We start from the raw sequence: 19,184 nt of genomic DNA, 5'->3' as shown, positions 1-19,184 counted from the left end.
TTAAAATTAATTTCATTCACTTCAGAAAATGATTTTTTTACTCATTTGCACATTTTCAGATAATATATATTTTATATGTAAGCTTAACTAAAGTGTTAAAATTTATTTTTTAAATACAAATAAAAATATACATTGTATCAAACATACCAGGTTTTCCCAAAATATACACTTTCCCAGTACAAATATTGCAATTAATATTCATTTGGTATCATTGTGATTTTCTGCATTTGTATATTGTGGAGTTACATGAAGAAGCATCAGCAAAGCTATGTTTTGTATAATCTTGATGTTTCAGTATTGATGTAGTACATACAGAGGACATTATTTGGGATAAAATATTTAAAAGTTGATCATTTATGATATGATCATCATGATATTTTGTTGATATCAATCTAATTAAAAAAAAATTTAAACTCACTTTCTATTTTCAATTTCATTATATCATTTCATTATATTTCCATACTATAAAATATTCAAACAATTTTCAAGTTTTTGGCACTTTAGGATGGATTACTCCTAAGGCACACTTCAAGACAGGACACTACTAGTGGCATTTTTTGTAAACAAGGTTTTTTTTAAGAAATTATACCCATGTCTGGATTACACATTTAAGGAAATATTTTTTATAAAGTAAATATTTGGTAAAAAGGAAGTGAAAAAAAATTATATCACTTATAAAAATACACAAAGCATCTAAAATTAAACTGTTTCACTTGTCTAAAAATTGTTATCACAGAAATTATAGATATAGTGGAAAAAATCGCAAAATTCTGAAAATTGAACATTTTAAAAGTAAATTGAGGTTTTTATATAGGGGAAACAAATATTTGAAAATTTCCATGATGTACTATGGCACATAATTTGTGATTCTAGAATAGTGATTACATTTAAGACATTATAATTTTAAATACAAAAAAGTACATTTATAAAAATATTTCACTTTAAAATGATTTAGTGCTCATTCTTGGATGTGCTCTGAATGCTGGAATCAACTGAACTGATTACAAAACATACAAATAAATATAATTAATGCACCTGACTCCATCATGACAATTAAACGTGATATCAGTAAATATTTTTTATCATATTTTTTTTTTTTATGCAAAGTAAAAAAAATTACTAAATCTCTGAGCAGTTAAATTTACTCATCTACCTATAAAATTTAAGAGGATGAAAAAAAGAACACTAGAAGTGTTTGCAATTGTTCCACTGATTTATAATTTAATTTTTTTTTTCCTGAGTGTAGAATAAGAGGAATTGTGTTGTATGGAGTTATTATTTAGTTTCTATTAAAGTATTATTCATAAAATTGGAAACTAGTCATTTAGTGACCAAAGCAACTTCTTACAAAAGGGAATGAGAACAGGAAGGAAACATGAAATAAATAAGAATAAACATTAAGGTTAATTCAATATGAGCACGAGGTTCATGTATCCTTTGCCCAGCCCTCACAAGAGAAAGGTTGAAAAGCCTTTAGCCCTAGGCTTTAAGAAATTGATATTAAATAATAAAAAAAAAGCTATCAAACTATAAATTCACTATTATATCCATTCATCAAACACAAGAGATGAGGGCATCAGAATTATGGCCTTTAAAGACACACATGCTTCTTTGAATTTTCGATAACAAGGAACTATTATTCAAATTACCAAAATTAATAGCCAAATTTAACAATAAATGCACACAATATTTATCTATATTGAAATACATAGTGTGACCAGATTGAAAATAAAAGTATATGCAAAGTTAGAGATAATTATATGGAAAATAATCAACTTCATGCTAATGAGAGAAATAAAAAGGAATTCTATAAAGATTGTGAATACACATATGTAGTGTTCTCTCACTTATGCATTGGAGAACGAGAAAAAAAATTCATAAGTGAGAGAGGTGTATAAGTGAATAGCATTATTTACCTATATCTTTGACTGGGAGTGCAGAAAATTGTCTTATAACTGAGAGAAACGTATAAGTGAGAGGGTGTATGAGTGAGTGATCACTGTATTATGTACTTGGAACAGTATAATTTTTTAAACTTAACACAAAAATAGTTAATTAATGAAATAAAGTAGAAAAGATTTCATACCATAGGATATTTCACAACAAATTCTTCTACATCAGAAACTAGAAACTTTATTGGTTTGATAGGTATTATTTAGATTGCACTTTTTTTAGAAATTTCTTGCAAATAAATTGAAGACTGGAAATGTAAACGCAGTGAGTACTGAAAAAAAAAAACATTTCCGCATCAAAACAGTAAATATCAAGGTTGCCAACCTGGAAAATGATGCGAGTGTCCAACTCACTCTAAGTAGGTGAAAAACTAGTCAATAGATGACACTTAACACGTTGGTCTATGGTGTCTGAGAAACTTGTTTTTCCGCTCTACTGTAAAATCTGTGATTTGGCACTTATTGCGTTTACCATTTCTGGTCTTCGATTGTTCACAAGAAATCAAAGAGAATGAAATATAAAAATTTAGACACTCTTATTTTCGCATAAAAAAATACATATCTGTATATATATGTTTTTTTTATAAAAATATGTGTTTCCTAAATTAAAGTTAAACTTTTACCTATATATATTAGCAACTACTTTCTGTCTGTATTGATAATTCCATCTGGTAATTATAAATTTAGAGTATAAATAATTACATTAGAAATGGAATAGCATATAAACTTTCAAATTCTAATATTTTAATTCTATAACATCATAAAAAATATTTTTTCACACACAATTAAAAGTTTAAATACTCTGTAAAATGTGATCTCAACTTCCAAGGAAATACCAAAATCTCAATTATATAGTAAATCAAAAAGTAAATTACAGATAGATAAAATCTATATACCTGGATATACAGATAACAGTAGTATACATTGAAGCCTCTCTTATCCAGCCCAGTTGGGACAGAAGATCAGCCAAATTAGAGGAAATGTGGTTCATTGAGGGAGATTGAAACCAGTGCAAAGTGTTAATTATGCATTTATTGTACTGCATTTAATCTGTTAGGTACTGTATACAGAAATATTGTACCACTCTTTATTACTGTTTAAAGATTAGGCTTATCAATTGTAATTAAAAATTAGGAAGTAATTTTACAGAGTTGAATTAGGGGATAAACATACTATGATGCACTCCACACACCATTCTGTTGTAGGAAATCATTTACAAAATCAATTAAGAAACAAGATTTTTCAAGGCTGATTTAGAGAAAGATTTGTTTGGGGAGGAGGTGCATGAGAAAGGTTCTACTTTACTTCAGAAACTTCATAGTTTGGAAATTGTAATTTCTTTTTTATTGGCCTTGAGTGAGTAGTTTATGATAAACTTTTTTTTTTAAATAAAAATTCATCCATGTATCTTTATTTTTTTTGGTTTTACTATAAAACTATAAGCCCACAAAAAAAATGTACACCTGAGCTGTTTAAGAAATTCTAGAAACTTTATGAGACATTCATTTAACAGATTGTCCAATTATTAGGAACAGTGGAGAAAAAATTACTTTGAACTTATATAAGACTAAAGGTGCAGAAAAATGAATAAATGATCATAACTGCATTTGGAGAAAAATCTTGAAATTGAATGGACACATTTTTTTTTCTATTTATCACTCTGTTATAAAAACAGGCTAGTCTCACTAAAATATACAATTTTTCACAAAATACATTTTTTAAAACATTAAAGGCATGTTTTCAATCAATCCATGTTTTCACATTAGTTCAATGAAATCTTAATATTTAAAAATGATGAGAGATATGTATCACCTAGTAGGCAAAAAAGAAATTCTCACTTTTGTGAAATTATGACCAACATATTTCCAGCATTAAAATATACTGAAAATAAGAAGACTATGTGTTGTATATATATCTTTTTTTTTCTCTCAATTTCTTTAAAAAATGCAAACATTAACTTGTGAATTTAAAGAAATAAAAATGATAGTGAGAAGTATCACTAAGGAAAATGATAGTGAAGACAACATAGATGAAAGATCAATGGCTTCCACTTCTTGGTCATTCTAAAAGGAGATGAGAGAAAAAGTCCAATGTAAATATGTTATGACTAATGCCTTTTTATTATCCTAAACCAAATTATTATTATTTTTTTATACATATACTTTTATATTATTCATCAGAGATTAATCAGATTCAAATCCCCTAGCATATGAAGTCTTTGACTGGGAGAATTACAAACATACATGTCAGCACTTCACTTTAGAATGTACACAAATGTCATCAATGAACTAGAAAATAAATTATATGCATTTATACTGAGGACGTCATATGATTTATATGCCAAAATATTGCATGACGACCTCAGGGTCAAAATGGGTTAACTGATTCCAATGGGTAAAAAATATTTTTTTAAAATTTAAATACATTTATAATATTACAATTTTTCAATATGTACACCAAATTTTTCTTGAAAAAAAATGCTCAGCTCTCAATACAACATGTTGTAAAGATGCAGAAACATCTTTATTATTGTTGTTTTTTAAACCAAAATAATTTGTTTTTGCTTAAAAATGACAATACTTTCATTGAAATGCCAAAACTCGGGGGGATGCAAATACATTCAATGTCTCAAAAAATAATTGTTCTTGTTTTTTTCAACCTCAAAAAGCCATTTGCAGACAAAAAAATAAGTAAAAACACTCAAGTTGATGATGTTACGCATGGTAAGGTGATTGGGAAATAAGAGGCTGGACAAATTGCGCAGAACGACGAAAATAACACAACTAATTCTCTCATTGAAAACTTAATAGGGGCCCCTGAGAGTGTTACAAACAGTTTATTGATAGTTATATGATATCAGTCTGTATGCATGGTGGCTTGCAGATTCATCTTATTCACTGATTCTTACAACAAATTTGTGAGCCTGTAGCACAAAATACCAAGGTGAAATTCACAGCAATGAATCATTATGTTGTTTACAAACCTGTCTTGGTTCAGCCAACCAAGTTATCATTCTCTCTGACTGCCTTCGAGCACATGGTTCCCATATTTTAAAGCACACTCCCCTTCAGGCTAGATAATTTAATATCAATCTGCTTACTATTGTTTTGAAATGAAATCTCTAGGTGACTTGTTTTTTATCAGTCATGATAAATATGCTATTGCACCTTTATTGCGTACCTTTTAAAATAGGGCTATGTTTTCAGTGTACAGTAAAATCCTGATAATTTGAGTCTTGAAAGTTTGAGGTTCCAGATAATCAGACAATTTTTTTCAAAATTCCTCTTCACCCCCCCCCCCCACTGTTTTTCCTGCAAGAACATGATTTGTTCTATTTTTCCTGGTAATGCAGGTAATTTCAGTTTCAAGGGGCCTTTGACAGAGACTGAAGAGGTCTTGATCCCTAGGCTGGGGTCTTTAGTGGACCTACATTATTGGACAGAATTTTTCATGGGAATTTCTATAGTAAATTCATAGTGTAAAAAATATAGTAATAACATTCATTTCAGACCCAAGACTAGAGTTCTGCCAGACTTTCTTAGAAAGCGACCTTGGGTTTCAGTGACAATAATCTGTGAAGCATTAAGATGTTGAATTAAGACTTAACCAAGTTTATGTGCAATAACTTCATATATTAATATTAAAAAGTTTAGAAGAAATAATAAATGTATGGAAAAAAAATCAAAAAATAAGATTAGAAAGAGAATTTTCAAAGAAGAAACACAAAATTGAATGTATGAAAAAATATTGAAACAACCTATGCAAAGGTCATCATTGGGGGAAGGGGATAACTGTACATGTTTCGACCCTTGCATATATGTTCTACACTATTTAAATATTTTTTCATACATTCAATTTTGTGTCTTTTCTTCTTTGAAAATTCTCTCTCAAATCTTACACTACGAATTAATAAGTTTATATACATATTTCATCAAAGTTCCATTTTCAACATTAGCAAGTAGAGAGACCCATGGTCTCTCCATGTAAGTAAAAGCAATTACATAAATGGGATGCTAAGTAAGCTCCAGCCTATTGGCCCGAGGATGGACCTTGTATTTTTCGATTGTATACCATCTATATGCAGGGTGCATAGGTAATAGGATGCAAGCTATTTTACTGGCAAACCATTGATCCTAGAGGCATACTTCAAAAACAATCCAAATAATGTGTAGTGTGTAGTACTCAGATATGTCACTTACGTTGGAAGGGGTTATTTAATTATTGAAATAAAAATATAACTCTCTATACCAGTGTTTCCCAAACAGTGTGCCCCAGCACCCTAGGGTGCTGCGATATCAGCTAAGGGGTGCCGGGAGATATTATGGAGATAAATAAAAAAATATTGCACAGTCCACTTGAGATCTTAAAATATATCAAGGCGAATAAATTACTCTCATGCATGACAGACTTATCGGATAAGTCGCCATCTGTGGTTGCAGTGTCAGCAATGTGAGCATTTGCCTGAGTCTGGCTGTCCATGTACGGTCCCGTTCAGAGCACACAAGCTCTAAGGAAAGATGATTTGTTGGCTTTGTAGTCTAGTGCGCTCATTCGGCAAGTGAGAGGACGTAGGTTCACAATTTCCTATGTTTCTGACGTAATATTACGTCTGAAGCTCTTAGGACAAATACAAAACACTATTCTTTCGCTTGCGAGGTATGTGTGTGCCAATTTGAGATAAGAAAGTAATCTTGAGAGTTAAATTTGAATTTTTTTTCTTGGATTTATCTTCGCATCAGCCAGCTGTCGAAACCTTCGTAATAATAGCGGAGGGTAACATCATCTTCGGATAAGATGAAAAACTTCATTTTTTAACACTTATCAAAATTGCAATATGCAATATATATGTACTTTCCACTGAGGATCTCGACTGGGTTGTTTCACCATTTGATTTCGCAGACAGACAAAATAGATTTCATTGCTTGCCAAACTAGATGAATTTATTTATGTTTGCGGTGATTCCACACTCAAAGGTAAGCTCACCAAGAGTGAGGTGTCAGTGGCTGTTGTTTTGGACTGGATTGAGAGAGGAGTATCATAATCTAATGACCCTTTCACCCTTTGAAACATCATATCATTCTATGCGAGCAAGCCTTTTCTGATTATGGAGACAATAAAATTTAAAGCAATAAATACACTGCAAGGCCTTGAGGATGATATAGTTGTTTCATTGCCAACTATAAGGCCTGATATCAAGTGTCCATGCTCTAAGCATCAATCAAAAGTTTCACATTAATGTTGATCGAACAAAACTCTATTGATGTATTTTCACTTAGTGATTTTTGTTATAGTAAACTCTGTATTCAAGGAAGGGTGCCCCAAATTTTAATGTTATTCCCAGGGGTGACGCGAACTTCAAAAGGTTGGGAAACGCTGCTCTATACGGACACCCTGTGCTCAAAAACCCAATCAGAAAGTTGTTTTCCTGTCTTTCTTGATACCAACAAAAAAAAAAAAATCCAAGTTTTCAAGTGCAGTATTCCTCGAGATATTTGAATTTGACAAACAGAGGAAAGTTGGGAAAAAGCATTAAATATGGGTAAAACAAATATTGCACTTAAGAGGAAAGGGTCGGAAGGTATCATACTTAAAAAAATTACAAAAAAATTCAAGTACATTCACCTCACCCAGAAACACATAAAAACAAAAAAAATTAGCAGTGGAGTTCAATTATTAAAGCCGTAAAAAATTATTTAAAATTACAACCATTGGCTACTTATCGTCACTTCAGCTTCTCGGCGATATCTATGAAGAACTTCTCCAGCTTTTTTCCCCATAGAAACTCTCTCTAATATCAGTGGAACCTTGTTAATATGATGTTCAAGAGGCTAAGCCAAAACGTCCTATTAATGTGTGTCTTTTAAACTGAGACTTTTTAAAGAAAATGACTTCTCTTCCCCCCCCCCCCTCCCCAGCCACACACACACAGGGTTACAAAATATTATAAAATTCAATGTGTTTAATTGCATCTCCAACTCTTTTATAAAAGTAAATTTCAATACCACTTGAGGGGAAAATAATTAAATTGGACATTTCAAATCACTTAAAGAAATAAAATTTAGTGGATCATTACCTTTTTGCGGTACAACATTGGGTAGAAAATGGCCACAAAATCTTCCCGATTTGGGAAAATTTCCCATCTTGGACTCATTTTTTTTGGCAGTAGATGATTTGCAACCAACAGCTTGGTCTTTGATTTTTTTTCTCTGCTTTATAATCATTTTCAAAGTTGCCACAGGGACATTCAACTGTTTCGCAAGATCAACTTTTGTCATGAATTTAAAATTTTTGTTGAATTCTTCCAAAATTTCCAGTTATTATTTTTAAAGAAAGCCCTTTTCGTTTTATTGAAATTATGAACGGCGGATTTGGCACAGCCAGCAAGCAAAGCACCACGATGAAAGAAAATTTCATAGCAAACGAAAGAACTTATTGTGTATGTGTACTGTAAGTGTTTCCTATCAGCAGACTTGTACCCTTCAAATGCTTACAATGTGCAGACTTTCTTACCCTTCGAGGATAATGCTGAAAACACATTGGGAGAAGAAAAATTCTGAAAGGGCTGTCCAAACAATTGAAAACTGTTTCTCTTGGACTCACCACGTCTGCATATTCTCAGAAACAAGCAATAAACAAATCACTTAAGAGTCTACTCTAAATGACCATCAGCTAGCTCACTGGCTATTTTCATATATGTCAGCAAACATCCTAAAATTTATGGCTATTGTGGTGACAATATGCAAGAACTGTTTGTTGCAGCAGCACGTTTTCACTGCATACAAAAATTGCGTGCATTTAATGGAAGTTTTTTATCAAAAGATTTGGTGTGCGAGTCAAAGTGAAAACGTTGAGTAATTGAGGTTTTGGGCCGAATAAATGAATTATTTTAAAATTAAAATGTATAGGAACATATTGTGACAGAAGCCAAACATCGTATAAATGTGAAAGTCATATAACCATATAAACGAGGTTCCACTCTATTTCTCTTTTTTCTTTCTTTCTCTATCTGTGCTGTACCTAATCGTATGTTGTTTGAATGATGTCACTCAAGACTCTAGCGTTGTGGGATTTCAGAATCTTTAATTTCATTCTTGGCCTGTACTAATGTTAAAAATATTAATATTACAATTTTTTTGAGTGACCCATAATAATTCTGCCAAATATTTTTATATTTTTGTGCATATTTAAATGAGTAGAATTAGTGGTAATTTTTTTGAAGCTTTTTGAGGATGACACCTTCCGACCCTTTCTTTGTTAAAAACATGGAACTTTTTTTTGTTGACATCAGGGCAACAACTTTCTAATTAGGTTTTTGAGCACAGGGTGTCCGAATAAAAAGTTATCATTTTTATTTTAATAACTATACAATCCCTTCCAACATGAATGACATATCTGAGTACTACACATTATTTGGATAGTTTTTCTAATTGGAAGTATACCTCTAGGATCAATGGTTCACCAGTAAAATGCTATACACCCTGTATATTTATTTATCATAAAAGCAATATAGGGATGTCAACAAAAAAATCCTGTCCTAAGTGTCCATTCAGGTATTTTTTTTATAGCGTGCTCTTTAATCCAAAGTAAAATAATCATCTCAGATTTTAGCCACACAGGTGTGAAAGAGCAGCAGAAATATGGACCAAATTGCATGAGATCAGTGACACACAGCATGTTCCCAACAGAAAATATGCATCTTCAAGGTCGCCTGCTGATGAATGGATCTGGTTCAATCTTTTCTTTTGAATTTTTTCTTGCCAGTCGGGGTGGCCACGTGAGGAGTGAAGCATGCCACAATCATTTCCCTTCTTTTTGATATTTAGAAATAAATGGAACATTAATGTAACAGAAAAATCACGTTGCTAAGGGCTGAGGATGTTCTAAAGACAGCTCTAGGTCTTAGTTTAGTTCATCTCAGATTATTGAGACCCGTTACTGAATCATGTAAACCATAACCATCTCAAATTTATAAGCCTTACAAGGTTAGGAAATGTGTTATTATGTGTACTGCCTTTCAGGGCAGCCAAGACATAAGATTAGATAAATATAATTCTTATAATCATAAGAACTATACTCACTGGAATGGTTGTGAAGTGCTCTCTTCAAATGACTTGCATAGCCAAATTGCTACCTCTCTTTTCCTAAGGTCAAAGATGACAAAAGAAATTCAAATAAAATTTTATTGCTTGGATGAGAAATTCATGTGCACAAGCTGTAATAAATACAGGTAATTATTATATGTTAACAATGTGTTTGTGTAACAATTAAATAACAATCACTCCACAATTAGCAACAAATTTCCCTGTAACAATCAAAGTTCAAGTTAAAAAGTACAATCATTGAAGGAGATTTCAAGCATTTTCAGAACCAACCCATTTTAGAAAAGTAAGACATTTTACAAGCACAACATTACAGTATGTACAATAGTTAAGGCAAAGATGCTCAACCCTCAACCTTTTATTGAGCACAGGCTACTTGAATGATTTTATAACTAGTCACAGGCCATTTGAATAATTTGCTAAATATTTACGAGCTGGAATGGAATTAAAATTTTTTTAATTGAATATCATAAAGAAAATTTCAAAAGATCAGAGGCAAGTTTCAGATCAGTTTCAAGAATCGGTAGCACCTCAGCGAGTGAGTCATCTCATGGGCCTGGTCCCATGGCTCCAAAACATTGAAATTTTATTGTAGTTTTCATAAACATTGAATTTAATTTCTGGCGATTCCCGTTCTATTTTACTACTAAAAGGCAGTTTTACATAATGTAAAAAAATGAAAAGAGGCTCCAAAAATACTCATGCGTCAAATACACTAACTCATCAAGGCAGCTCTGATTAGGATGACAATTTTTCAGCTGAAATAACCCCTACCCTGTTAGATATTGACTCATAGAGAATGTAGAATTTTTTATTTTTCACCAGTTGAAATATTCATATGTAGATCAGAGTCTGGTAGTCATGCAGGTTTACATTATGCTTGGCTTTGTAGGCCACATCAGATGGCTCCAAGAAACACATTTGGCCAGCGGGTTACAAATTGAGCATACATGATTTAAGGTATAAGTGGGGGACAATTTCTTCTTGTTTTTAAAGTACAAAAAAATTATAAGCAACAGTATTGCACTATGTGTATCTATAAGCCTTAAAGTTATATTGGTAGTACAAAAAAAGTTGTGTGTGCACATATAGAAAAACACATTTTTGAAGGGGTCTCTTGAAGCAGATCTTAATTTAACGAAGGGCTATTTACTATAAAATCATGTCATGCGCGGTCTGTCCTTAAAAAAACACATACACACACATAACTGCAAATATTCTCAAGCGTAGACTTGAAGACTCCTCTTTAGATGCATTCAGACCGCTTAAATCTCACCTTACATTCACACTAAGCCAGCCTTATTTCATTAGCTACACACAAATTGTGTATCTAAGAGATGATGCATATATATATATATATATATATATATATATATAACTGCTGCTATAATGTGTGCATACTTTTTAAGAGTTTACATCAAACATGCTCTTGGAATTCATTGAAACTTGATCCACAAACATACCCAACTTGGAAAGCTACTGTATGAATGGTAAGAGTAGCATATTTGTTGGATACATGAAGCATCTTTAGTTATTTCTCCTTATTTTGTTCAAAAAGAGAATTTTATGAACCAATGAAATATAAAGTAACTTACGATCTGGTTCATCATTAATTTCTACATTGCGAGATCTACTAGTTTCACCATGTCGCAAAGCCTAGAAAATAAAATGTAAAGACATAATATTAAATTTAAAAATATATATATTTATAAGAATATATTGGATATAGATTTATCACATCTAAATTGGCCAATTTAGATGTGAATTGACCTGGCCAATGTCCAAATTTCACTTTTTGGCTAGCCAAATTTCACCAAGTGACTGGAGATCCCTGGCCAAAGTCTGAAAAGAAAATTCATGATTTGGGGCCATTGCCGTTTGGTGTTTTTTACGTGATAATTATATCCATGTTACCTATGGCAACCAATCATATTTGAAGTCATGATGCAGTAATATTTTTTTCCTACAAAAATTATTACAGCATGGCCAAAAATTAGGAACACGCCTCACATTTTTTCTCCATCACTTTCATGGCAGAATCCATGTGTGGTGCAAGCAGCACAAAGCCATGGATCCGGGCAGTGCCATCTTAACACATGGGCCTACCCGAGCATGGCCCGGGGGGTCTCATGAGAAAAGAGACCTCACAAAAATAAGATCCAGTAAAAGTTTTCTAGAATTTACCAGTTAGGGCCTCAGAAAAATCACTTGGCCCGGGGGCCCATGATGCTCTTAAGATGGCCCTGGATCTGGGCTAATATTCCAGGCATGGGCCTCCTCAAAGGTTTCAGTGACATGTAGAGTCCATGCCAAGAAGAATATCCGTGCTCTCATCAAAGCCAGATGAGGTCTCACACGATATTAGTGGCAAGTAGCGGGGTGTTCCTAATTTTTTGGCCACTGGGTATGTATGACTATATTAGTATATAGTGTTTTCTCTCACGTTTCTCTTTTTTATCCTCATAATATGGAGCTAATCCAATGCAGCCACTATATATAGTCATATATCATACATTAGCAAGGAAAAAAATAGAGAGAGATTGGGGCCCACAAGACCATCTTACATCAGTACTTTGAACATTGGCAGGGATCTCTAGCCAATTCACGAATTGGCCAACCAAATCCTGAATCATTCTTCCAAATTAGACTTTGACCAAAACTTTCAGCCAACTGACAAAGTGGCCGGCCATTTTACAAATTAGCCTACTTTAGGCTTTGGCAGTAACTGTAAATGCTAGCATGGCCTTTATCTCATCAACTGTCCATCGTAGTGGTACGATTCCAGTTTAAAAAATGCTTAACAGTCCTTCCCAAATTTCCTCCATTTTTTTATTTCAAATATCCGTGAACATTGCACTTAGAAACATGAAATTTTTTTGTTGGTATAGGGGTAGATGCCAACAAAAAATTTCATGTTTCTAAGTATTTTCAGTATTTTAATAAAAAAATTTGATTGAAAAACAGAATTTGTCCTCAAAACACTTTCTTTTTTGCATAAAGCAATGCAGAAAAGTTTTTGTTTCAAAGCCACAATTTCATTAACCCAATAATTGGTATTATAAATTTCACTGATCCACATTACCAACACGATGGAAATAACCAAACTCTGTGTAAAATGCCACATCAAAGGAAACCTTTTTGATTTTGAGAATGTGATTTCCTCCCTCCTCTCAACTCCAAGAATAATAAAAAATAACCCAAGGAAGAGTAATATTCTCTATCTCTTTTTCTATTATTTATACTATATGCACATTCCTATACTACGTCAAAGAGAAGGGGAGAAAAAATATATTTCTCTTTCTCATGTTTTTCCTCCTTTGGTTATCAAAATTTGAACAAAAGTTGACTCCATCCCTGGCAACTGATTTGACAGGTTGAGGGGAGGGATAGAAAACATATTATCAGGAGAATAAAACTTACAATCTTTTATCTGGGCTCATCATGGCCGAAATAAGATGGTTTAAAGGAGGTAAGGTGTCACGTAATTTCCAAAATATGAAGCCTCAAGTTAGGCAAGATATCTTGTAATTGTACCTCTGAGAGGGTCAAGGAAATGGAAAAAAATCAATCTAGCTAAATTATTATTATTTTTTCTTTGTGTTCAAGACTGATTTTTGCAATGCTATAAGAAGAGCCCGGACGTAGCTGGTCAATTTGTCGTACTCAACTTGTCACAGTACAAATTCGTCGCAGTGTCTATTCATCTCGGTACAAGTTTGTCACAGTGTCAATTCATCGCGGCACAAATTTGCCTCAGCTCCAATTCGTTGCGGTACAAATTCGTAGCAACTCCAATTCGTAGCTGTACAAGTTTGCTGCCATGTCAATTCGTCGTGACGTCAATTTATATATTACAGCGCAAAATCAATTTCGTCGAATCGTCAATTCTTCACTGTACATGTTCTACATGAGCTTGTATGTAGGTTTTTGTCTTACATGTGAAATAAAAAACATGAACAAAAGTGTACATGCAGTTAACTGAATTTTTTTTTTTTGTCAATGCAGAAAGGTCATCGAAATTAAAATTACAATATCAATTACATTTAAAAATTTAACTGCATATAAAAATTTGAAATGTTAAATAATTGATTTTTGCTGTGATAAAATTTTAAGATCAAGGAAAGTCCGTAGATAGGGGGTCATGATTGGTTCTCTTGAGTGTCAAGTCCATAGGCTAAATGTCACCGCTAAATTCCAGAAAATTTTCAAAATTAAAAATGAGATCATCGATATATCTAAAACCCCTGATTTTATGTTCAGTAAAAATATTAGTTTCATAAAAATGTAAAAAAATATTTGCAAAAGCACTAGAAAAACAAGTGCCCATGGGTATACCTTTGATCTGTTTAAATATGTTGATGCCATTATAAATAAGTAATTCTCAAAGATACAAAATTTTACAAGATTATTCCAAGAGTTTTTTTCTAAGTGAATGATTTCTTGTATTTTACAAATAAACTTTCACAAATATTTACAATGTTTTCATGAGGAATATTAGTAAACAAATTTTCAAAGTCAAATGTTTCAATTCTCTGTATTTTTGAATTTCTTAAAAAATTAAGAACTTTTCTTATTTCTTTATACATTGATTATTTATATATATATATATATATATATATAAAACAACACTAATTTTAATAAAAAGAATCATGCAATACCAAATATAATTTATGCTTTCATAAAAACTTACTGATGTTACTTGCACTGTTTGTGTAGTCACATTACGACATTGTTTTTGTGGTTGATCACTTAAATAGGCTTGCAACTGTTGTAACTGTGACACAAGAGATCTAAGAATATTCATGAAAGGATGATAAGTACCTCAAATTCAGTATAATACAAGAATGAACAAGAAATATTTCATGAATTAAACAAAAACAACAAATTCAAACAACATGGGAAATACAAATTTGAATTCCCGCAACACATTTCTGCCACAGTTGAAATAAAAATAATGTATTGTTTCCCCCCCCCTCCCCCTGCTAGAAGTATGAATACGCGAATTTTCACTTTTTTTTATCAGCTGGTTAGATAACTTATTTTGCTATCTAAGTTTCGCCTGAAACATGAATGTGTACCCCTATTGAAATATGAAACACGTTAGAAAACATTTTAGGAAAATAACTTTGATAGAGTAACATGAGTAGAGTAAACAGACACACGTCATTTCCCACATTATTTTTTTTCCAAGAACATTGCACATTCATGCTTCTAGCATGAGGAGAACAATGTGCAAGCAAAACTTTTTACCTTAACAGAATGAATGTGATTTTGTTCATGATATTGATATGATTGTTTCAAATTGTTAATTCATATCATTCATATACAACTTGTAATTTAAAAAAAATTCACTTTGATGGTAGTGCCACCAACTAAATTATACAGCATTTCTTGAAATGAGTGTTGCACAAATGCAAGTTCAGTAGTTGAAGAACAGCATAAAGTCTTCATAGAAAAGTGATTAAAATCTTTATGCTCAGCAACAAAATAAATTGAAAGGAGAAGATAATTAAAGTTAATCCTACTTAAGCTATGTTACTCTAATAGAGCAAAGAGCCGAGATGTGAGCCCGGTGACAGCCAAAGAGGAAATGACCGCAAAAACTAATCATTATCAGACTTCACAGACAGCCAATCAGAGCACCACATATTCAGTCTAACCATCCAATAATATACAGTCAATACCTCTTCTAGACCTGATGAAACTTCAGATGCACATTAAAAGAACAACACTGTTTGATCAGATATATGATTCTTTTCTAGCTTGTTGCAGAGAGACCTTCACAATATTTAACCCTTAAAAATGCCTGCTATAAATATGGATGAAACATCAGGAAGAAAATTTCTCAGACCATCACTTAATAGCCCGAACGTTTCACATATTTCATCAAATAAAATAAAAAAATATATTGGTTTCCTCAATGTTTTTCCCAGTATACTAATATTTGTATATCATGAAATAATTTTGGAATTGCAATAAATGTTGTTCATTGAAATCGCACAATTTGCAAATGATTCAAGTTTACATTTATTTACATATATTTGTCAGCTAACAATATTTGAATTTTTTTGTGAATAGGATCTATTCAGAAAGAACAGTAAAATGAACATAACCACATTGGTAAAAAGCACTGCCAGCTTTAAAACTATGTTTTTAAAATCTTGTGCACCACAACAGCTATCCCAAGAAATCCAGTATATTACAGAATAAATTCAAAGTAACAAAAAAAAAATAAACACTTACTTATTATTCCCTTCCAAAGACTCGAGCTTTTTCCTGTATTCATTGTTTTCATTAACCAATACTTCAACTCTGCAAATATAAATGTGAAGACATAATGTGAAAATGTTTCAGGCACAAATAAATTTGTAGGGATAAAACTGGTATATATACTTCATTTCATTTTTACATATAATGCATTTTTGAAAACTAATGATGATGAAATTAAACTTGTTGAGCGGGAGAAAATTGGCTTCATATCTTACAAGACAAAAACTGATAGAATTAAGAACTAAAGAAAATGGAATTCTTATATAAGTGGTGAATAACGTAAACTAACTTCTTTTCTAAAGCATCCATATATTCTTTTTTCTTTCTACGGCTTTCTTGAGCAGATATCTAATGCAAAAAATAATAATAATAAAAGATTTTACATGAATAGATATAACAATAATATGAGACACTGTTACTTGGACCAAAGTAAATTACTAAAAATTTGTATTATAGGATGATTAAAAATAAAAGTATGATACTGATAAAAGCTAAAATAAATATTTAAAAAATTTATGGATCTTTTTTTTAATAAAAAAAACAAATATGAGCTACTGTCTACACAGATGACAAAATAAACACCAGATGATGGAAATATGAAGGAAAAATCTAGAAAAAATTGATATGATTGCAGGGAATTTAATACTTGTAGAGAAAATAAATATGTAACTTGCATGAAAGTAAACACTATTCCCCTGCATTAGTGGGCATGCTGCCAAACACCAGATTTTTTAGTGTTGTTTTCTCTGGTCCGTTCCCAGTGTGCTGGAAAAAGCAAGGTTAAATAAGGATCACAGTATGAATTCAGCCAATTCAATGGGGCAGGGGTGGAAAATGAAAATTTGATTTTTGTAGCAGCATTTATCAGTTTTGTAGCACTTTAAAATTTTGCCAGCAAATAAAATACACAGTTTTTATAGACATATATGCAGTAGCCTACACAGGATTACTTTTTACTTTAAAAAACAGTGTTATCTCTGTATTCAAAAGAAGGGGGTATCCCCCAAGACACAAAATACATAGAGATTTCCTCTAGAAGATTTTTTTTTTAAATTTTAAATCAAAAACATTTTGAGAAACTCTTGATCATCACCTCAGTTTGATTCAACATACTTTGAGATACCTTCTTTTGCTGGGTCATTCTTAGAATATTTTGTAGAAATTCTAAGAAATTTAATAGAGTGATTAAAAACTATGGACTTTAATTCTTTTTAAACTATAGAATTAAATTATTTTTAAACTATAGAATTAAATTATTTTTAAACTATAGAATTAAATTATTTTTAAACTATAGAATTAAATTATTTTTAAACTATAGAATTAAATTATTTTTAAACTATAGAATTAAATTATTTTTAAACTATAGAATTAAATTATTTTTAAACTATAGAATTAAATTATTTTTAAACTATAGAATTAAATTATTTTTAAACTATAGAATTAAATTATTTTTAAACTATAGAATTAAATTATTTTTAAACTATAGAATTAAATTATTTTTAAACTATAGAATTAAATTATTTTTAAACTATAGAATTAAATTATTTTTAAACTATAGAATTAAATTATTTTTAATTTAAACTATAGAAAATAATGATTAAACTATTAGAAATTTAATAGAATGTGTGATTCTATTTTCACCAAAAATTCCATCCAAGTACATCTGTTTTCACTCCCTATTTTTCACTTATTTTATGACCCTTTTTCTCATTTCGTTACTTTTCCATGATTGTAGACCCCCCGGAATTTACCAACAGCTTTTGCATTGCAACTCCTGATGATGAAGATGGATTCGTCATTGCAGTTTTTCCAGTGTGATATGTTCTTTCGCGAACTTTTCCCTTCTTTTAAAGGATACACGAATGTTTGTCAAATCCAGCCAGTCTGGGAAAATTTACACAATTTAAAAAGTAATTAATGTAAGGAATGCATAAATCAAAGGAGTCAACTTTTTCTCATAAAAAATAGCTGGAAACAGCAATTGAATGGTTATTTTCTTTTCGTTGTTCTGAGAATGAGCGACAATTCGCATAGTTTGAACCAATTTTATACGTTGTCCAAAGCCTGGGCGCCGAATCCTGTGGAGGGGACCTCAAGCTAATTCCACTTGTGGCCCCAAGAAATAAAACTACAAGGAGGATAAATGATGTTATCGAAAAGTCTGCTTCTATTGTGACAAAACTTCAAAGTTTCTTAAGTGAAAATTTTGTTTTTGGCACAAGATGGCACGGAATTGAAGAATTTTGGCATTTTTGTAGCAGAATGTAGCAAACGCCGGACATTGTAGCAAAATATAGCTTGTAGCAGATTTTCTATCCCTGAATGGAGTTTTATAATAAAGACATTTAAGAATTTTCTAGAATCTGTGATTTTAATTTCCTTGTATGCTGGTCCAGAAGTGTATTTACAGGGGGGGCTTAGTAGGCTATAGCCCAGGGCGGAAAGTTTGAAGGGGTGGCAAATTTGAGGAATGAGTTGGCAAGAAAATTAGTAGAATGAGAAAAGGGCAGTAAAATTTTTATAGGTTACCAAGTGGCAAAAACCATAAATCTGTCTCTGCCTAGAGAGACTAGATCAGTGAGTAACCATGAAAGTGTGCAAGCATGTGAGTGACCAAAAGAGTTATCTTGAGAGCAAGAGAACAGATCAGAGAAGAGACCAAAAGAGTGATCTTGATATTGAGGGAACAGATCAAAGAGTCACCAAAAGAGTGATCATCAGAGTGAGGGAACATGTAAGTGAGTACCCAAAAGCGTGATTTAAAGAATGTGTAGCATAAGAGTGTCCAAAAGAATGTTTAGAAAAGGAGTGATAGAAAGAGTGACCTAGAGAGCAAAGTTAATGAATGACAAAAAGAAAGATC

The 19,184-nt window shown here is 31.7% G+C and overlaps 1 protein-coding gene across 2 annotated transcripts in view; it reads right to left on the bottom strand.

The window, feature by feature from the left end:
* Window positions 1-1,099: 1,099 nt before the first annotated feature.
* Window positions 1,100-19,184, bottom strand: part of LOC149080275 (cyclic AMP response element-binding protein A-like) — a 200,022-nt gene continuing 181,937 nt past the window's right edge. For both annotated transcript variants that reach the window (XM_089239405.1, XM_089239404.1), the window contains exons 6-11: window positions 16,611-16,669; window positions 16,295-16,363; window positions 14,742-14,841; window positions 11,647-11,707; window positions 10,031-10,093; window positions 1,100-4,015 (exon numbers count right to left, since the gene is read on the bottom strand). In XM_089239405.1, coding sequence (XP_089095531.1) covers window positions 10,080-10,093; window positions 11,647-11,707; window positions 14,742-14,841; window positions 16,295-16,363; window positions 16,611-16,669 — 303 coding nt within the window. In that variant the 3' untranslated portion in view covers window positions 1,100-4,015; window positions 10,031-10,079. The remainder of the gene's footprint in view (window positions 4,016-10,030; window positions 10,094-11,646; window positions 11,708-14,741; window positions 14,842-16,294; window positions 16,364-16,610; window positions 16,670-19,184) is intronic.

Source organism: Pholcus phalangioides, unplaced genomic scaffold, assembly GCF_987345545.1.
Source record: "Pholcus phalangioides strain wild (caught in Gottingen) unplaced genomic scaffold, Ppha-v1.0 ptg000011l_1, whole genome shotgun sequence".
Lineage (NCBI taxonomy): Eukaryota > Metazoa > Arthropoda > Arachnida > Araneae > Pholcidae > Pholcus > Pholcus phalangioides.
This window is presented reverse-complemented; position numbering and strand designations above follow the sequence as displayed.